A 22,160-nucleotide genomic window follows, 5' to 3' on the forward strand; every position below is an offset into this window, starting at 1 on the left:
AGGTGGGAGTTCATAACCCACTTGAATCAAAGTGTGGAATATGATATGTCAAGAAATTTGTAATGTTTTGAACAACCCACAATAAAAAAAAATTTAAAAAAAAAAAAAATAAAATGGTTGTTCTAAAAATCATTAAAATTCCTAGAAGTCTATGTTTACTTAATTAAGAATTTACCCACCTATTGAGTAACTGACTTAATTGCTGTTAAAACTAGAGAGTATCTGCTATAGATGGAAATGTATCCCTCCAAAAAAGATATGTTGAAACCTTAATCCCCAGATACAACTGATTTGAAAATAGGGCTTTTAGGAAATAATTATAGTTAAATGAGATCATAAAGGTAAGGTATGATAGGCAAGTTCCTAATCTGTGGCCTTAGAAGAAAAGGAAGAGGGCGATCTCTGCACAGGCACCAAGGAAAGGCAATGTGAGCACAAGCAAGAAGGCAATCATCTGTACCCAGAGAGAAAAGCCTTCACCAGAACCTGACAGCTATGGCGTCCCATCACACACTTCCAGCCCAAACAGAAGGCAAGTTTCTGATATTTAAGCCACCCAGTCTATGGCTGTCTATGTCAGAGAGGACTGAGACACCATCAAGGTCTTATTTAGCATATTTTTCTTCATAAGACCAGAAAATGTCAATTCCAATGTATACATGCCTTTTCCTATTCGCAGGGTGAACAGCAGTCCTTAGAGCTCAGACCTTGGGCTTGTTAACTTTGCTTTTGGGGCATATTAATCTCTCTCTCTCCCCCTCCCTCAAGTGTCTAATTCTTCACTAAGTGGAGATACTACTAAAAGGAGTTGTGAGGGCTGAGATGATTTAAGCAAAAGAATTTAGTCACGTTTCTGACACACGGTAAAGCAAATGTGTTCTTAAATCAAAAAACGAGAATAAAAATGCAACACTGAAAACTGAAAAACACCTGCAATACTCTCACAAAATATTACCTCTTAAATATATAACCTCTTTGCATTTAAATGTTCAATCTCCCTTTAACTTTTGTTTTCTTTCTTCATACTTATTGATAGTTTCCAACCTTCCTACTATAAGCATATATTTCTTTTATAATCAATAAGTGTTTTCTCAAAATTTCCAGAATTAATATTTATACACATATGACTTCCATGGTACTTACGTAAAAAGTGTAAGAATAGAAGTTGCATTACAATGAATCGTGCTTTCGTCACCATATAAAAGCTCTGCTTTGTTTCTGGTAGGAGCATGGGCTGCTTCTTCATCCAAAATGAACTAGTAAAGTTTTCATCGGTATCTCTGCCACAGTATGAAGTGTCATGGTTTATGGCATGAGATTTTGGCTAGAACAAAAAGCAATTTTAAATAAATGTAAAAATCGCCGCTACTAGGTTGAGTCAGCCACACTTTTCCATTTCATCTGCCACTCTTCTTCCTCTGTTGTTGAAGTAACAAAACATAAGCTTTGAGAAGTGGCTATAAGACATATTAATGTTTCTCCTCGAAGCCATACTATTATCAATCCTATCCATTTTTAGATGCACAAAAAATATTATCACCAAAGGAAAATATTAGGCTCTGATCAAAATAACATTTGAATCAGAAAAACCCAGCCATTCTCTATCTATATAATCTCAGCCCTAGGAGGTACATCTTCTCTCTTATACCAAAGAGTGAGAAAGTTTTGGAGATCTGAATACTTACCCCCATAGATGGCTGTTAAGATCTAATCAAATGCAAAAGTGAAAAACTAGTTCATTCAATCATCATTGATTAGTATATGGTACATTCCAAGAACTATGCCTTAAGCTAAGCTACAAAGGTGAAAATCACTACCTTCAAAGAACCCACAGCCTTTGGCATATTGATAAGATAAATAAGTAATCAACACATCATATTACAGAATGCTAATTGATATTTCTAATAAGTATACATACAATGGCGCAGAAGCATACAAAACAAAGTGGTCAATGTACTGTGAAGTCAAGGATGGTGTCAGAGGAAGAGACATACAGCGGTAGGAGTGAGCATAGATAGCACTCTTGGAGACTAAGAAGAATGACAAGATGGGGAACAAAAGACTAGGTAGAATGACAAGGCTGGGGAACAAGATACAGGGAGGAAGTAACACAGGATGAGTCTGGAAAAGCTCTGTACACTATGCAAAGAAGTTATAAATCAGTCGGTTACACAGGTAAAATCTCTTGCTTTATCAAGCAAGCAAGTACAATAACATTACTTAGATTTTGAAAAAATCGATGCTGGCAATGTGTAAAATATATTTCAGGATAAGAATATTATCAAATCTGGAGACAGGGTCACAAATTAAAAAGCCAGTTTAGGTATGACAGGTCTGATGGTAGCACTAGAGATAAAATAGATTAAAAAGGGAGAGACAAGCCAGATGCAGTGTAATTCCAGCTACTCAGGAGGTTGAGGCAGGAGCTGAAGCATGAGTCCAAGAGTTCAAGACAGAACAGGCAATACAATAAGACCCCACCTCCAAAAAAGGAGGGTGGGCTAGAAAAACTTAGTGACTAGATAGAGGAAAAAAAGAGAATATATGATAAAATAATTTTGCAGATAGATATATGTAAACACAAACTGCAGGTTTTGATACCAGATTATTAACTGTATATGCTATACAACTCTTGAGAAATTTCTTTACTCCTCTGTTCTTAAACCTGGGTTCAATACCAGATTATTAATATCACACCTAGGTTTGATACCAGATTATTCATTGTATGTACGCCTCTGTTCTTAGACTCACTGGCAAAACAGGGGCCATGATAGTGCCAGACACACAGGGCCGATGAACACTGTGCCAAGATAACAAAGCTGCATTTTCTGGGCCATCTACTGCAGCTATGCCAGTTTCCCAGCTTTTACCAACAGGGTTTTGGCCTCCTTACTCTACTTGACAGACTCAGGCTACCAGGTGAACTCTAATGTGCAGCTCCATGGGAATTAAAACAAATGGCCTATCACAATCTGGTACTTAACATATAGTTTCCATTAGTTTAATATTAACTTCCTTGAGTATTATTTGATTGAAATTTTTAAAATATTTTTGATTTGGTAGAAAACATAAAATTAAAAACCAGGCTGTTTATATCTTATTTCTTTTGCCATATGGAAGAGACTGGTGCTCTTAATTACCTGAGATTGTAACAGTTCCTATCACTTACAAAGATAATCTGTTTGTCATCTGAGGCAAACTAGTTGCTGGAAATGTTAACATATATGAAATAAATTAGGTGGATCCCAGAGTCTCCCCCATGCCATGCCTTCAAAGTAAATTTAAAAAGATGTATTATTATAGAGAAATAGCTACAATGGTCATCAAGGTCTGTGAATGAATCAGTAAATGATAAAATTAAGCAAGTTTATGTCTATATACTGGTTGTCATAATAATACCTAATGTAAACAGGCTTTTGTTAACTGGATAAACTGCAATAAATGAATTAAAAGGCATACTCCAAAATTCTGTTCTAGAGCTAAAAACATGGTAATCAATTTTTCCTATAATATCATAGGTTAGAAACTATTATATTTGATTACTTACATAAGAAAAATCAAGAAAGAAGTAAATGTTCTGGGAATATACAATTTAAAAATTGCCATGTATGGGGAAAACTGGTAGAAAAGAGGTAGAAATAACTGATTACAGAGATCTATATAAAAAAAGTTAATTGCTGAGGAGAAACTATTTCTAATAGGACTGTTGCTGTCCTGCAGAGGACTCAGTCTTGGAGTCAAAAGCCAGGCTCTTAACTTATATCTGAGTAAATGGAAAAATAATTATTTTATAAGAATAGTTACTGAGAAATACTACAAAGTATTTGTAGTATCCATCAAGAATCAGAAGCTTTTATTGTCACAAAGGGTACTGGAGATTATCCAATGACTTACTTTAACAATACAATTCTTCCCAAAGATGTTATGATTTATGCAAGTTGAACATAATCCTGTTGAGAAAATTAAATTTTCAATATCATCTTAGAACATAGGAAATGCACTCTTCAGACTTAAGTATCAGTAGTAAACCATTTCTAATAAATACAAGAGATGATGTTTTGTTTAGACACACAATGAAGAATAAAAAGCTCATTACCCGGGCAGGACTGATGTCAGGGGTGCTGACAGCTACAGCCTCTTGTTGAGAATTGATAATGTTTTTAATCCTCAAGTCCAAAGCCTGAGCAGCTTCCTCAACTGCTTTATAAAAAGGATCCCTGCTGTTCTGGCCTTTAGTCAGCTGCATCTTTATCACTGACAGAATACGACTCCCTGCAATGCTGAAAATAGAAATAAGATCATCTTTATAATAGTATTGCAAACAGCAATGTGCTTATAAGCTTGAAAATATAATTTTCAGCACTAATCAACACCTTTCAAAGAATTTAGCTTTGATCTTACAAATCAAACAGTAAAGCATTTAAGAAAATGATGAGAACCATTAGAAACAAAATGTTTAAAGTTTTTCTAGAAACAAGTAATTTCAACAAGTGACATTTTCCTTGATTTGAAAGCTGAAGGGAAATACTTTTGTTATACATGAAATGTGATTACAGATCAGACCCACTTATATACATGCAATATACTTAAAGTATGTACTTTTAGATATTACTAAAATAACAAAAAACAGCTACCTCTTAATGAACGTCTAGAATGTTACATCACCGTAATTTTAAAACCAGTTCGAAAAGTTGTTAATGTTACCCCTAAATCACAGATGAGAGAATTGAGTCTCATGAAGATTAAATGACTTGACTGAGAAAATCGTGTTTGGGATAGGAGAAGAAGGAGACTGACCTGAAACATTCAATATACCATTCTAATATGTGAAGGTTATTATATATGAACAAGGAAATTAAACAAGTTAGTACTAATACAAAGCAAATCAGAGACTGGACCAACTATGACCAATATACAAGTGTTTTTAGAAACCTGAAATGTTCCTTTATTCCAAGACTAAACCTGAAGGAATTTGGAATTGCAGCTCCTACTGTAGAGAACCTGCCAAGGACCAATGTGAGAGATATATAAGATGAAAGATCTTGGTCCATCCCAAGGCAGGAATTAGAGATATCCAACAATAGAAGAGGAATCTCACTTGAAGTCACAAGATCCTCATTCCATGAAGCACGCCTGGAAAGTTGCGCAGTGCGGAATGGGAGAGTAGTCTGGGCTGATCATGGAGTCACGCTGCCTGAGACGAATGGCACTTCTGCCATTTGCTGCTGAGAGTATGCTGCTAAACTTCTCTTTGTAGTAGCATAAGGAAATTTTATGAATTGAAGTTTGCACCCTCACAGCTTTATTGCCAGGTATTATGTCTTAGAGAACAACCAAACTCCCTAACACGCACAGGATATATGATAGTTCACATTAAAATAACTGGTCCAGATAGAAAAGTTAAAAGAAAATCACAGAGAAACTTAATTTATGATGACAATACATTAGATCAGTGTCTCACAAATTTTCCCAATCATCAGAATCAGATCAGTTTTGTTTAAACATCAACTCTGGATCTGATCCTACTGAATCAGCATCTCCAAGGACACTGGATAGTAGCATTATTTAAAAAGCAACACTGGTGGTTTTTATAAGGCAAAGTGGAAAACCATTTCAGGCAAAAATTAGGTCTTTGAGAAAGGAAATCATAAATAATCTTCACATACCAATGTACACTTGACACACAGAAGAGATGATGTTTGTAAAGGAAATGAACATTATTCAATCTGCAGTTTTTAATAGTAAAACTCAATATATAATTTACTATTTATTTATATTATTAGTTGTAATACAATAGTGCTTAAAGTGTTTGAACTTACTCTACAATAAGTGTAAACACTCTGGGGAAAAGTCTCACTGAGCATGGTGAGAATAGAGGAAAATCTCCAAATACCCCAAACTCTCCTTCAGAAAGGAATGAACAAGAGCTGGAGTGGTAAGTGGTAAGTGGGAAGTTGTGAGTATAATAAAGCAGGAAGAATGAGGTCTTCCAAAGGCAAATATCTATAGAAGCATTGTGATCAGAATGCAAAGCCCTGGGCTAGCAACAAGTGGGATAGGGCAACCAGTGACTTTCACTGTCAGTCTGAACTTTCCAAAGGGGAAGGAGCTGGTGTGGCTTTTATTAGGTTAATTCTATGTACCTTATATATTTAAAGCTATTTTTCTGAAACTTTCTCTATCTAGTGAAGGTATAGAAATACAAGTATTTTTTTATTTACTGACCTTATGATCAGATATAGAAATACATTTACTTCTTTAATTGTTAATTTACTTCTTTAATTTAATTCTTTAATACATTTACTTCTTTTATTGACCTTACATCCAGCAACACTGTTAAACTCTTCTGCTAATTTTAAAGTTTTAATAATTGTTTTTAGATTCTTGGAGTTGTCTACATATATAATCATTATCAAATAGCTTTATTTCTTCATTTTAATTGCTTTATCTCCTTTTTTTTTTTTTTTTGGCCTTACAAACCTGAATTAGACATCCAATACTGTGTTGAAAAGAAATGAAGACAGCAGTAACTTTTAATCTTAGTAACTTTTAATCTTAAACTAAATACTAAAATATTTTATAATTAACTAGATCAACTAGGTTTTTATAGAAACCCTTCTATTAGGCTAATGCCCTCACTCGTATACACTGAGGAATCAGCCCAAGAGAGTGGTAATCTGCCTCTATTAGACCCACTCATGTTGGGCAGACTCTGGATTTTGTCCCCTCAGATTCAAACAACTACAAGAATAGAACTCCAGTTCACCAAATTCAGCAAACGCTCTCAAAATAAAGGCTGGTTTCTTTTTAACTTGCCTCTTTGGCTTTCCTCTTTTACATATTCTATGACCTGCATTTTCATTACATTTTCCTGTTCATCAAAGCTTTATTAATTACTGTTAATCAAAGGGTTGATCAGGGGACCTAGCCTGTCATATTTCTATAGTCAAAAGTCTGAGTAAATTCTAGGATAGTTTCAAGTACACAAGAACTTTCTTTTTCATGTGTTTTTTCCCCTTAATTTCCATTTAACAGAAATGAACTAGATAAAATATAGTTAAAATGAAAACATAATTAGCACAATATACTTTTTTTCTGAGAATTAATCTTATGAAAAAGGATTTGAAAAAAATTCAAATGGCTAATAAAATACAAAAGCGTGTCTTAGTGCCAATCACAAGAATTTATTAAAAAAATGTTTCAAATGATTAAAGAAAAAAGTCACCCTTGACCTTCTTTTCCCATGATCTCAACAAGAATAAAAATGGTAAATTTTAAAGATTATGTAATTCACTGAGAACCGTTTAGGAAAAAAATTCATAACTTACATTTCAGACTTATATTTGCCTAGGTTAACAATTTGAGCCCTGGCTAAATACCCCAAACACTCATGCTATCACTAGTTTATTACAATATATTCACTACTAAAGCCATCCATTAGCTTTTTCAATATTTGCCATTCAACATAGTGGCTTAATTCAAACTTTGCCTCTAGAGCCTAGAAACTCGACAAGTTTTATTTGTTTGTTTCCTAGTGTTGGAGACTAAACCCAGGAGTGTTCTACCACTGAGCTACATTCCCAGACCTTTTTATTATTTTATTTTGAGAAAGGGTCTCACTAAATTGCTGAGGCTGACCTCTAACTTGTGATCCTCCTGTGTCAGTTTCCCATGTAGCTGGGATTATAGCTGTGTGTCACAGTACCCAGCCAGAAGATTTAACTCAAATTACCCCATGATATCTCTGCTATGCACAGGGGTTATAAAGTGAAGAAAACCTTTTTCTTAACTGTAGCTCCTGATTCGTGACTGCATCAAACCAGAGTGCTGGGGCAGAAAGAGAAAAATGAGGCTAATAATGAAAAGCATAATTTGGTTCTTAAGTTCCAAACAAAGTAACTTGAAGAAAACACTGAGCAATAACAGAGAGTGACTGCCAACACTTGAAAGTAATTATTGATTATTCTTCATTCTACTAAATAAAGTGATCGTCTTTTCTGTATCATATTCAAAAATTTGATAACTGTTTGCTGAAATGAATTTTACCTTTAAAAAGTAAATTTGATGAAAGGCACCACATAAAATGTATCAAAAATGCTTCAGAAATACTTTAAACAAGAAAAATTTTAACATTCTACAAGCACATACTAAATATGTAATGCTGGTTTGCACTAAAATTGGGTAATAATCTTGAAAGACAGTAATTAAAACTTCTGAACAACAACAATTAATTTATATAACCTAAAATCCTTTAACTCAGGACTTTTTTTCAGGTAAAGGTATGGTATGCATTTTGCGGTGGCACCTACTGGCAAAGTGTAGAAATGCAGCCAACTACAGCTAAGATGGCCTCATGAAAAGCTGGCAAGAGTGATGAATGTGAGAATCAATTCCCCTCCCCCTTCTCCCATGTCTATTCCCATTCTTCCATGGGCTGAAAGGTGACTATAACTCCCCTATTACAAGGTCAGTATACAAACTTATCCTCAGATACAAGAGTTAAATATATTTTTATTTCCAAGATTTAAGGTTGAGAGACAAAAAGGATAGAGACCAAGAGTGAAGACAGGGAGGAGTTTGACTGTATACAATTTTGCATACCTCACTGAGATTCCTGGGGCTTTACCCTATACCTACTATGCAATCATTGAAGGTCTTAGTCAAGGGCTTAACATTCGCTGCTTCAGGAAGATCATTCTGGTAGCAATAAGATTAACAGGATGGAGCAAAGCAAGACTGAAAGCAGAATGCACAACTCAAAGAGACTGGCAAAAAAGTCCAGAAAGAATTAAAGTCTAAAACAGACAGCATAAAGACTGGAAATAAGATGGCAGCTACAGGAATAGAGATGAGGAGAAAGAATATAAAAAGTGTCACAGAAGAGGAGTTGCTAGAACTAGGTGAACCAGGAGACAGAGAAAGGAGAAAGACTTCACTACTTTAGAAGAAGCACCTTTCCAGGGAAAGATTAAGATGTAGTTTGAGACATGTTAGGTTTCAGTTGCCTTTGAGGTACTACCTCAAAGACAGTTGAAGATATGTCTCTAAAAATCAGAAAAGAAGTCTGGATTTCACTGAAATATAGATTTGGAAGAATTTGCATAATGTAATGAAAGGGGGCTAGAAAATAAGAGAATAGTATCTTAGATGTTATGAGGGAAAAATAAGAGTTCAAGACAGTGATCATATATAAGGACTCAAAAGAGTCCAAAGACAATAACAACCAGATGATCACAAAAGCTCATAGGCAGAAGAGCTTTGGGAAACATCAAAGGGTGTGAGTTGGTCAAGTATAAGCAAGGAAATGAATAGTGAATGTCTGCTCTGTGCCAGAAATATTAGTAAAGAAAACCAATAAACCCTCAAAGAGCTTACTGCCTCCTGAGAAATGCACATTAAATAACTAGAAATAGCAAAGTATTAAAAAATAGCATTTTCTTCAAGAATTTGAGCTGTAAAAGGAAGAAGGAACTGGAAGAAACAGAAAAGATGGTGTCTTGCTTTTTCTTATAATCTTTAGATTGTGGCTAAAGTCCAAGTAGAGAGAATAAAACAAAATAAATTACAAATGAAGCCAAATAGGTTGTCCACACCCCTGGGCAACGTCTTCAAGTTTACATAAAGAGTTTATCACAATGTCTTACACAATTAGCGTTCAATAAATATCAGCCATTTTTATTAGAACCATGCTATGGAATAACAATCAAAACCACAGGAGTCCACCATAATTGTAAGCATATACATTCCACTTCTACCCTCCAAAATTTTTCTTTAAAATTTATCATCCAATATATCTATATTACAAATGCAAGTCTAAGAGATTAAAAAAAACTCTTTTTCTAATATCACATATAAACAAATGACAGATGAACCAAAGATTTACACATTAGCAAATAAAAGATAACCAGTATAAAACAAAATAGAGAATTCATCATATTTTTAAATTTTCTTATTCATTCTTAGTACTGGTTTCCTTCAACACTAAATTAAAAGTTTAAAGGAATTATATCTATTTGGCTATTTCTAGTCTTCAAAAATCTGTTTCTTCCAGATAAAAATATTAATACTTTTTTATTAATCAAAGTTAGTTTGGATGTACTTTTAATTTTGGTAAAAATTTAAGAATGTCAGCAAGGCATACAATAATTTATTCATCTATTTTGCTTTTCCTCTCCATTGTTTGGCCTAACGCTTGATCATTTTGATATCTATTATTCCTACCTGTGATTTTGTGAAGTTTTAAAGATAGGCTAATAAGACAAATTTGTAATTTATGAAAAATATATTACCTTGGACTTGGTATTTCTCCAAGAATCTCATTTAATTTGTCAATTAAATGAATAAAATTAGACAGTCCCTTTACATGTTTCCTTAAAGGATCAGATGGTGATGGTGCATAGCCTTTCCCTCCAAGCTCTAATGTTCTAATAAAGGATGTAGCCATCTGTGAGTGGAAACAAAGAGTTTACTCATGTTTAATGATTAAGCAAAAAGCTACAGTTTACCTTTTGAAGCTAGATCTATGTAGATTTAGGAATACAGTTAAAATGAAGCACAATTTATGGCTCATACACTTTTCATTAACCAAAGAAACAAGTGCCAGGCAGAATTCACGCACCAAGGTTGGAGCAATAATGCCCAGCTCAGGTGGAGGCTGACGGGCTAAGTCAGAGATTAAATTAAGGACTAAAGATCATCTTCACATTCATAAGAACAGGTCATTGACTATAAAGAATTTGTTGACATTCCTAAATTGATGTCAGACTCCTGGAACCATTATGAAGAACAAACTCGTTTTCATTGTCAACTAATCTACTATGAATTGTCTGGCAATTCAGCATTTCTAAACTTTTACTTTACCTTTCTTATAAAATAAATATTTAGACTAGATAGCCACTAAATTCCAACTACGTCTTGCATCCTAGACTATTTGACCATGTGTAAAATGCTTTTTCTTAACAAAGATAAAATATGTATGTGATGGTTGAACTTAAGAATGTCTCCATCAAAGAAAAAATGTTTAGTAGATGCATTTTCTAAAGCATTACCCCAAGAAAGACAAACTCTATGAAATACCAATAATTTGGGAGAAAGCTCCATGGTGAAATAACTTAGAAAATAACAGACTAAATAATCAGGTTAACTTCTTTTTTTAAAAAATCTTTTTAGTTATAAATGGACACAATATCTTTGTTTATTTTTTATGGGGTGCTGAGGATCAAACCCAGTGCTTCACACATGCTAGGCAAGCACTCCACCATTAAGCCACAACTCCAGTCCCAGGTTAACTTCTTAAGAAGCAGACTTCTTTATGAAGGAACTTCTCAAAGTTCTTCATACATAAACATGCATTATGAATATATTCTCCAACGGGGAATATACTATTTCTAAAATTTATGGCCTTGGAAACATTTATACGAGAAGAATTTACCAGGGCTAGGACTCTATAGAACACATGTAGTTAAACAGTGCTTTAGAGAATTTCTCCCTTGCCAAACATGAAGAAAATAGTAAAAAATAAAAATACTATTGGCTTTCAAATACAGAGATAGAACATGAAATGATTGCTTAAAAGTTGTTTCATCATAATCATAAGAACTCTACATCAGATCCCTAAAGTTCAGGAACAATGCCAAGAATTAATAATTAGGATGGCATCAAATTAAAATGCTTCCGCACAGCAAAGGAAATAATTAGGAATATGAAGTGATAATCTGCAGAATGGGAGAAAAACTTTGCTAGCTAGTTTTCTGCCAAAGGATTAATATATAGAATATATAAAAAACTAAAAAAAAAAAAAAAAAAACCCAATCAATAAATGGGGAAATGAACTAAACAAATACTTCTCAAAAGAAGAAATAAAAATGATCAACAAATATATGAAGAAATGTTCAGGATCATTAGCAATTAGGGAAATCAAAACTAAACTGAGATTTCACCTCACTCCAGTCAGAATGGCAATCATCAAGAATACAAATAATAATAAATGCTGGGGAGGATATGGGGAAAAAGGAATAGTTTTACACTGTTGGTGGAATTGTAAAGTAGTACAACCACACTAGGCATGGAACCACCATATGACCCAAATATACCACTCCTCAGTATTTATCCTAAAGAATTAAAGTCATCTTACTACAGTGATACATACATACCCATGTTTATAGCGGCACAATAGCCAAACTATGGAACCAGCCTACGTGTCCATCAATGGATGAATGGCTAAAGAATTGTGATACACACACACACACACACACAAAAAAAAAATGGAGTTTTATTTAGCCATAAAGAAAAACGAAATTATGTCATTTGCAGGAAAATGGATGGAACTTGAGAATATTATGTTAAGCGAAATAAGCCAAACTCAGAAGGTCAAGGGCTTTATGTTTTCTCTCATATGTGAAAGGTAGAGAGGGAAAAGGAAAAGAAAGGAGGGTGGGTGAAGATCTCACAAAAAAATCCAGGGGTAGGGAGGAGAGAAAGGAAGTGGAAAGTGCTGGGGAGTGATACTGGCCAAAATATATGGTCATATTGTATGCATGTATGAGTATGCAGCAACAAACTCCATCATTATGTACAACTATAAGGCAACAATAAAAAATGTGCAAAGAGAAAAAACAAACTCTATATCAGGGTTTATGAACCCACTGCTCAAAGAGTCTTAACACAATCATGACAATGTAACATTTCCATACCAAATAGATAGACATCTGTTTCTCTTGAGCAGCATGTTTCAAATCAGTGAAGGCTTCTCTTCCAAGTCCTCTATCAGGAATATTGAGAATATGAGCCAGAGCCAGGTCATTCTTTGAATTTACTAGCAGACTTAAATATGAAAAGATAACTTTCTTTGCTAGTAGCTGTACCTGTACAATAAAATATTCAGTTATTTTCTTTATTGCAGTTATTCTAAATATTTTCAATGTATAGTAGTACATATATAAATATTTTCAATGTATAGTAGTACATATATAAATACACCACAGTGAATCTCCACATCATGTACAACCAAAAGAATTAGAATAATGCATGCATAACATGTCGAAATATACTCTAGTGTCATGTATATTTAAAAAGAACACATATGATGATTCAATCACAATACTTCACAGTTCTTTAGGAAATGAGAATTGAATATAAACTGAAACCTTAGGTTGCATAGTCAACATATTCTTTCTTTTGAAATAAACTCACTGACAATAAGAAACCATGAGTACATAGTAACTATTATAATTATTGGAAAATGACTGTTAAAAAATGATACAAAAGATACAGTTCAAATCTGCATTTCTAATTCTCTTGCATACATCAGCCACTAAATAATAGCCAATAATAAAATTTCAGAAGCTTAGACCACGAGCCAACTGACTCTATTTGTTCCCATAGCTACATTCCTTAAATGCCAGATTTAAGGGCTAAAGATAAATGTTTAAGTTTTGAGAACTAGTAGATACTGAAAATGAAGAGATTTAACTAAATGTTAAATAATAGCATTCAGTTGATGCTGATATTTACTGGTGTCATGCAGAGTTACAGACTATTCAAGCAAAAAATAAAATTAGGGAGAACTTGACAGAAGCATCAGGTCTTTCATACACACACACACACACATATACACTGATTATACTTGTCCTTCAATCTCAAATGAAAAACCAGGTAATTGAATAACCTTTATCATCAAAATAGCTATTTATAGGTATTCAGGACCTGGCAGCTTTTAAAGCTCACACAGCAACTATAAAATATTAGGTAAATTAAAAAAAAAAAAAACATAACTGTATAAAGACATGGAAAAGAACCCAAAATGCACAAAAGTGAAAGAAGTAGAAAAAAAGTGTAATGATATTATGCCCAGAAACATCCTCAATTTGGAAAATATTAATTTATAGTTCCAAGAAGCTCTTCAAGTAGGTAAACATTTTTTTAAAAAATCACTCCTACACACATTATAATAAAACTCTAATAGCCAAAGAGAAAAAAATTGGATGGCAGTCAGAACAAAATAATACATTACCTATGGGGAACAGGGATCAAGATAACAGGTCATCAAGAAATATGTAAACCAGAAGACACTGGATCAACATATTAAATATACTGGAAAATGATTTTTGAGAATTACTACACAATCGCAATAATCAAGATAGAGTAATATTCGGGAAAAGACACCCAGCTCAAAGGAATTGAACAGAGTCCAGAAATACTCTGACCCAGATATGGTTGTTAGATTTTGACAAAGTTGCAAAAGGATTAATAAAGAAAGGACAGTCTTTTCAATATCTGATGTTGGAACTAGTCATCCATAAGGAAAACAAATAAATCTCAACTAAAATCTTGTACCTTTCATAAAAATTAACTCACAGTGGATCATATATCTAAATGTACAATATAAAACTATAAAATGTTTAGAAGAAAATCTTTAAAACCTGTAACTAGACAAGGAAATCTTAAACATGATACCAAAAGGAAAAGAAAAACTTCATAAATTTTCATTCTGTTTTTACCATCTCACCTTCTGTTCTGGAATCCTGTTTGTTTCTAGTTCTTGGATGTTGTTTTCAGACTGAAATTCTCTTTCTTGCCTATTCCCTCAAATACTGCTTCATAAACTCTAAATTCAATTCATTCTCAAAACATGAAATTCATAAATCCTTCAATAACTTCAGTAATTTAGCTAAAGTCCCAGTAACTTATCATGGGAAAACTCTTAAGAAAATGTTTTCCTTATTCAAATTAAAATTTCTTCATATTCTGCCTAATCACATTTAAAATTTTTGAAACACAAAAAGAATTTTAAAAGGTAGCAATAAAAAATTATAATGTTACCTTTTCAGAGAGGTTTCCCGATTTCCTAATCTACAGCAGATACAAACTCTTTTATTTCCTCACCCTTTGATAACTCTGTATCATCCTATTATAATTATCTGTAGGTCTTATTATTTTCTGATATTTTGTTTATTTTCTTAATCCTTCCACTACTCTTGAGATCCATATCAGCAAGTGACATACCCTTAAAGCCTAAAAGAATATTCAGCATTATAGTAGGTAAGCAGTCCACTTTTATTAATAGGTCTCAATCAGTTTTTGCTTAATAATAAAGAAAAAATAATATATATGTTTGGTCCTTTTAAAACTTTAAAATTGAAATTCTATTAATTAAAACATCTGCAGTCAAATAAGTGCTTTTTTTTTTTTTTTTAATTACATTGCTTTACAAAGAAAACCTCTCAGGTCAACCACAAAAAAATCGGCAGCATTAAAATTTGTCCTAAAATTTTATAAAATAACGAATAATACAGTTTTCTCCTTATATTTCAAGTGTCTTTTAATCTTTATTTGCACAATGAATTGTAATACTATCTGTGGTCTATAATAGTAAAGCTTCAATTTTAATTTCATAGTGCAATGGTCTGTCTAAAACAAGACAGACAAATTATCACTTTGATATCTGGGAAGAATAATACTATTTGTCAAAAACCAAAACAGAGGAAAAACTGATGTTTACATTGCAATAAGAAACTTTTTAATATTTCCTACATTTAATTTAACATAATCTGTTTCACTGTACTCTACTATTCAAAAATAATCAAGACTTACTATTATGTATACTCCTAATCCTTACTGGGTACAAAATCAGGGTTTATGCTTCCACATTTACAACTTACTCTTTAAGGCTAAAAAAATTCTAAATTTCTGATCTGTGATCCTGGGCAAATATCAGGGAAAAACATCTTGGAGTCCTCACAGATGGAGTGTTTCTTTTAACTCATGGCTGAATTGGACATCTATCCCCATCATTATGGTCAAATAACATGGCAGTTATGGTTTCCCTGCTCTTGTATGTGCAAGTGGGTTTTAAAGAGGCTCTCTGTAAAAGCAGTCCACATGAGTACAGTTATGATGTCCAGAAGCAAGGGCTTAAATTGACAAAATCCACAAGACTGAAGCTTTTCCAAGATACCAAAAATAAGGATACTGTTCTATTTATTTGTTTAATAAACTGATTCTATCCATACCACAAAATATTTGGAGATTTGTTTAGAAATTGGGCAATTTTATTTAAGCTTTCTGACAGTTCCAAGTTGCTTTTCCTATCCCTTAGTTGTTACTGAAATGCTGATATTCAATCTCAGTTTGGACAAAGTTTTTCTAAAATAAAAAAATTTTGCAATTTGTACAGGTATTTTTTGCCTCCTTGGTTAACACATACATGCTTACATTTGCCAAAATAATAATAATAAGTTGGATTAGAACAGATATACTGATAGAATTTTTTATTTAAGTAATGATTTGGGGGGCTCTTCATTCTTTTTCCCTTTATTACTCAGAATTCTAAAACAGTAGTTTAACACTTTAGGAAAAATAAAATAAAGAAACAAAAATATTGTTTCTTAAATTCATTCCATTATTCTATTTGAAGATTTTGGTGTAAGCAAATTTGGTGATCAAAATATATCTTGGCAAGATCATAGCCCAAAAAAGTAACTTTAGCCTTTCAATAGAAATATATTGACTTCCCAAAATACCTTCTGAAAAGAAAAATTAGAAACTTCAGAGCTGTCAATGTGGCTCTAACTTTAATGGCCCTCAGAAAATCAAATCCACCAGCCAATTAGTAAGATAAAATTCTCCTAGAAAAGACAGTCTCAGGAAGCAAAAGATTAAAAGCACAGGATTAACACAAAGAAACAAATTATGAGTTTTTTGTGAGTTTTCTTTGGTTGTTTTTGCTTTGTTTTGGTGATGGGCCAGGGCTTCAAACACAGGGCCTTGTGCTTATTCACTTATTCAGGCTACACCCCCAATCCCTATCAGTGTTTTTTAAATATACGTACAATGAAGACCCATCAATTTCTCCATCATGGAAATCACTTTAGGATAATGTTTTATAACTGTAAGCTAAAATTCTAAGAGATTAGATCTTTTTACATATACAAATCAGCTCATTTCTCTTTTTAAAAAGTATATAAGAAGCCAGGTAAGTTTGCCCGCACCTGTGATCCCAATGGCTCAGGAGGCAGGAGGATTGAGAATTAAAAGACAGCCTCAGCAAAAGCAAGGCACTAAGCAACTCAGTGAGACCTGCCTCTAAATAAAATACGAAACAGGGCAGGGATGTGGCTTAGTGATCTAGTGCCCCTGAGCTCAATCCCAGGTACCAAAAAAAAAAAAAAATAATAACAATTATTCTTAGATTCTCCCCTATAGAGCACCAGGAGCAAGACAGATCAAAGAAAAGGAGGCTGTAAGAGATCTCCCCTCCTCATACATGAATGTAGTTCTTAAGTGCCACTGAGAAAAGACCAGCCAATTTGGTAAGCAGTTTGTCAAGCTTTGGAGCAGAAGAGGAAAAAAAGTGAGAATGTAAGTGAAAACTTAATTTTAAGAAAATAGTTAAAAATCACTAAAAGGAACATGGTGGTCTGGGCAAGAAACATTCAAGGTGGGCTTGAGAGAAAAGAAAATGCTCAAAAAATCTAACAGGGCATAAATAAAAACTACAAAAATAAAAATCCATGACTCCACAGCAATCTACAAACAAAAAAGGAGAAAGCAGAAAAAAATCTTATTTGCCTCTTATGTATACCAATTCCCATGGTAGAGAATTAAGCATTAACCTTGACGTTTTAACAGAACCACACCTCGTCCCATTTAACAAGATAAAGCTTTTCTTTACTGAGAAATGGCAGGTAATTAATGTACACATGACAAAAAAAAAGACTCACCTTTCTACAAATGCTAAATATTTGACTCAGGCAAGGATCACCAACGCTTACATAAAACCATTAGGGAAACATTGTTGGGAAATAAGGTTATTTATACAGTGCTAAAGTATCACCCCACAGACATATGCTGACAGCAAAGGGAAAACTACATGTAATTTTTTATTGTTTTTAGTTGTAGTTAGACACAATACCTTTATTTTATTTATTTATTTTTATGTGGTGCTGAGGATCGAACCCAGAGCCTCGCATGTGCTAGGCGAGTGCTCTACCACTGAGCCACAACCCCAGCCAACCCGAAAACTACATTTTTATTTTGTAGAGATCTTGCAATTTGGGGCAGCCTGTTTGTGCCTTCTGAAGTGATACAAAATGAAATTCTCCACATCTGTTATAAACTATTTCTTACAAAATGTTAAGCCCAAACTTAAACTTCTAATTTCCAGTTTAATAGAATTACAGCAAGTAGCTGGGCATAATGGCATGTGCCTATAATCTCAGTGACTCAGGAGGCTGAGGGAGGAGGATCAGAAGTCCAAAGCCAGCCTCAGCAACTTAGCAAGCCCCTATCTCAAAAATAGCAAAACCAATAAAAAGGACTGGGGTGTAGATCAGGGATAAAGTACCCCTGGGTTCAATACCCAGTACTAAAAAATTAAAAGAGAGAGAGAGAGAGAGGGAGAGAGAGAGAGAGAGACAGACAGACACAGCAAATAAAAGAACAAGTTAAATATTACCAGAGTATTCATCAGATAATTAAAAAGGAAGAAAGAAAAAGATGAGGGGAATTCTTATAAATTAAGAGTCTAAAGAAATATAAAACCATTTTGGGGACAAATGCTGAAATTGGAGTAGAAAGGTAGTAAATTATATTAATGGGTATTTAAGTTTTCTTTATATGATAAGCAATACTGTGGCCATCCCTAATTTGCAAGAAGTATATGGTAAAGAATTTTAGAGATAAGTGTGAAGGATAGAAATAAAATCAGATATACATAAAAAAACTAAACTAAATTAAATCCAGAATGCAGGTATTTACTTGAAGGCAGTAATAAAATATGTTTTTAAAAGTACAATCTGTAAAATATAGGTCTTCTGGAAGAATCAATCTCAGAAAAGTTTTCTGAAAAATTAAGAAGGTAATTCACCAATGTGAATTGACTTAATGCAGCAGTTGGTTATACAAGTAGGTGCACTCTAGATCTTTTATACACCACGTTTTTAAAAGTATGTTAAATATAATTTTACTATTTTTCCCAATACTCTCTAACTCTTGTCAATGGTGATTTAATTAATCATAAAACTTCTATAAATATAATTCCCATGGTCAGTGGGGGTCACTACATGCAATTAGATACCTAGCAGCTGAAAGCAAGTCGTATTAGACCAAACCTGTATGTGGCTCTAATGTTCTGTGATTCGTTTCCACAGCAAAACCTGTGGTCAGAACTCTTAGTCGTAGGTAGTATATCATTTGTATTACTTCGAAGGATACAGGCCAGATTTTTCAATAAAACAATAAGAGACTCACACGTCTAAAACAGTATATGTGAGGTGCAAAAACTGATAACTGAAAGTTCACCTATTTTTCTGGTTCTTTGAACGATACTTATTTTTGCTTAGTGGAAGTTGCCTTGGCCCCAAACCATGAATAACCTGATTAGTATCAGGCTCTCTCTCTAGACTCCAATGTATTAATTTTTGCAAATAGTTTATTTCAACAAACTAAAGACTTATAAAAATTTTTAAAAAACAAAACATTAATAGCTCCAATGAACCATCAAATACATAGTGATTTGAAGGGGCTCATATTCTGCTTTAATTTACTAATCTATCAATACCTTTTCATGATCCTGGTTGTGTTTCACTGGTGACATTGGCATATAAAGATCATTTTCATCATCTCCTGCATGCTCTTTGCCACAGAGAAAATCCAGTAGTTGAATCTGCAGAAAATATAGGGTATTACTAATAAAAAAAATTCACACATAATGTCACTGATATTCCAGTGCAGAATATTACTTGATACTTGTTGGCAATTATTGACTATACATGGAATTCTTCATATGAGATATTAGCATGATATTCTTTTTCATATTTCATAAATCCTTCGACTTGACTAATAAATGATAATCTTGATCAAGGATAAGATTTGCAGGTCCTCTTCCTTCAGGGCATGGAATTAAAATTTTTGTTAAATAACAAGCTTATATTTAAATTATAATTAAAGGATAAATTATAGTTAAATAAAGAAACTAGTAAGAGTCATCATTATCCTTAAGAGTTCAGGAATTTTACCAGAATGTGAAGAGGCACATATGTTTTCTCATCAATATAGCCTGGAACTGTTAAATACTCATCATTAGCAGACTTGGGTCTCCCAGCTAAGGAAACTGTTTATTATAACTAATACTCATATTTAATTATGCCCTCATATGCATCTTCCTTGGAGTACTATCATTTTCATGTTAATTCCTCTAGATTTAACCTCCAAGTTTCTTTTCCTTTATTTCATAATCTTGTATTTATTCTGTACTTTAAATTTTTATTGTGCTTGAATAAAGAAAATGCAGTATATATACATCATGGAGTTTTATCTAGCCATAAAGAATGAAATGATGTCTTTTGCAGGAGAATGCATGGCACTTAAGGGGTGAACCTCATGCAAATAGAATGGAGATGGATAGAGGAAGGAAATCCGGAGGAGGGAGAAGAAAATGGGAGGTACTGACCAAATTATATTGTTTTATTATGTGCATGTATAAATAAATCTACTATCACATGTAATTATAATGCACAAATTAAAATCAGACAAATAAAAAAATTTATTGTCCTTGATTTTCAGGATACTAACTTGATTTTGAATTTATGTTTTTATCTTCTTTTTAAAAAATTCTCATAAAAATGGCTTATTTTTCAAAAAGAATAGGAGTTACTCTGAAGTATTTATCTGTATGTAGTTACACAACTTTTTCTGCTTCATACTCTCATGCTTTATTTGAAAAATTAGCAAGCTTTTATCACTTTTATAAGCATGATAATTTTATAACCTGGTAATTGCTAAAAAAAAAAAAAAAAGGAGGGGGGGGGGAATGAACCTGTGTAAGAGCTTATAGAGGAAGAACTAGCTCATAAAAGTCACAAAGGTGGAGACATCTTACACAAAGAATAAATTCTTATCATACTCAGAACATCAGTTGATGAAATGCTAGCCTGCATCTAATTCCTCTTTGTGAGAGATTTCATTCTCTCTGTTGAAAGCCTCCAAAGAAATGCAAGGAGAATGGAATTCTTGAGGCTGAATACTTCCCCCACACACACCTGCAGCTTTGAGAATAAAGATTTTATCCATCTCTTAAAACAGAACACCCTAGACCTTACATGTCCCTACAATCTATTATATACTATTTTATCAATCCAGTCTGTGATAACATTTATAGGTGTCCTTTTGATCCCTCTCTAGCAACAGGCTTTTTTTTAATCTCCATGCCTGAGGAGAGCCAGCCCACCTGTCCACACACCTGAAAGAGGGACCCAAAAGCAGCAGAGGAAGGGTTGGGGTTAAAAAGCTTTTTGTTTGTTTGGGGGAAGAGAAAAACAAATGTTTGTGGATAAAGTTTGGGGCCGAGGGCACAACATGGGACAAACATTTATAAGAACAAAATCTTGCTTTGTATTTAGTAACCACAAGGTGTCCACAAAGACAGGTGTCTCTGAGACATGAGGACTTTGGAGGTTTGCTGGCAGTTTTCTGGGTTAAACTGAAGGGCTTGGGCTTCTGCTTCTGCCCAAGATGCTGGGCAGAGGCCAATAGGGTAAGATCTTCCCTAGGAGTGAAGAGGTCTGGTGGCCCTAACTGCCCACTGCACCTGTTGGAGGCCCAGATCATGCAAGGCCTCCTCTTTCTGGAGGTGGCTGCAGAGCTGACCCCTGCAGGCATGGGGGACCCATGCTCTGGATCTCCCTTAACAAAGGTTAGAGGAATCACCTGGTGGTCTCAGGTTCCAACTAGGGGCCGCTTCCTCAGGAGAGCTGTGTTTTCTGAGCTTTCTCAAGAAGTCCCTTCCTACTCAGAGTTTAGCCCCAGAAGCTGGGCCTTGGGCTCCAAATACCACTTCCCTGGCTGCCCTGGGCAACTGCAGGTCGCACCCACCAGTGCCAGTGCAGTCCTTCAGCCCAACACCCTGATATATTCCCGGTGCCACACCACCCACGCTGAAGCCCTGCAGATGTGGCTTGTTTTTGGTTTGGAGTTTGTTGTTTGCAAAATCTAGGAAGTCTTATGTGTGGCTGCTATCCTTGAGTTTCCTTAAATAACTAATAATTATGTATATTCAAGTTGTCATTCCCCTCTAGAGTTCCGTTCTGTTGGGCAGGTATGTTGTCAGCTGACCTATCCTTCTCTGGCTGCTGGTAACCTGTGGATGGTTTGTTGGTTTTCTT

General features: G+C 34.0%; 1 protein-coding gene across 1 annotated transcript in view; it reads right to left on the reverse strand.

Annotated features, from left to right (window-relative positions):
• LOC107139963 (PARP1 binding protein) overlaps positions 1-22,160 on the reverse strand; it is a 55,258-nt gene that overhangs the window by 16,206 nt on the left and 16,892 nt on the right. The window contains 6 exon segments of the mRNA XM_015482848.2: positions 1,144-1,268; positions 1,271-1,324; positions 4,097-4,280; positions 10,290-10,444; positions 12,693-12,863; positions 19,559-19,663. Of these exon segments, the coding sequence (XP_015338334.1) occupies positions 1,144-1,268; positions 1,271-1,324; positions 4,097-4,280; positions 10,290-10,444; positions 12,693-12,863; positions 19,559-19,663 (794 nt within the window).

This window comes from Marmota marmota, unplaced genomic scaffold (assembly GCF_001458135.2).
Source record: "Marmota marmota marmota unplaced genomic scaffold, marMar, whole genome shotgun sequence".
Classification (NCBI taxonomy): domain Eukaryota; kingdom Metazoa; phylum Chordata; class Mammalia; order Rodentia; family Sciuridae; genus Marmota; species Marmota marmota.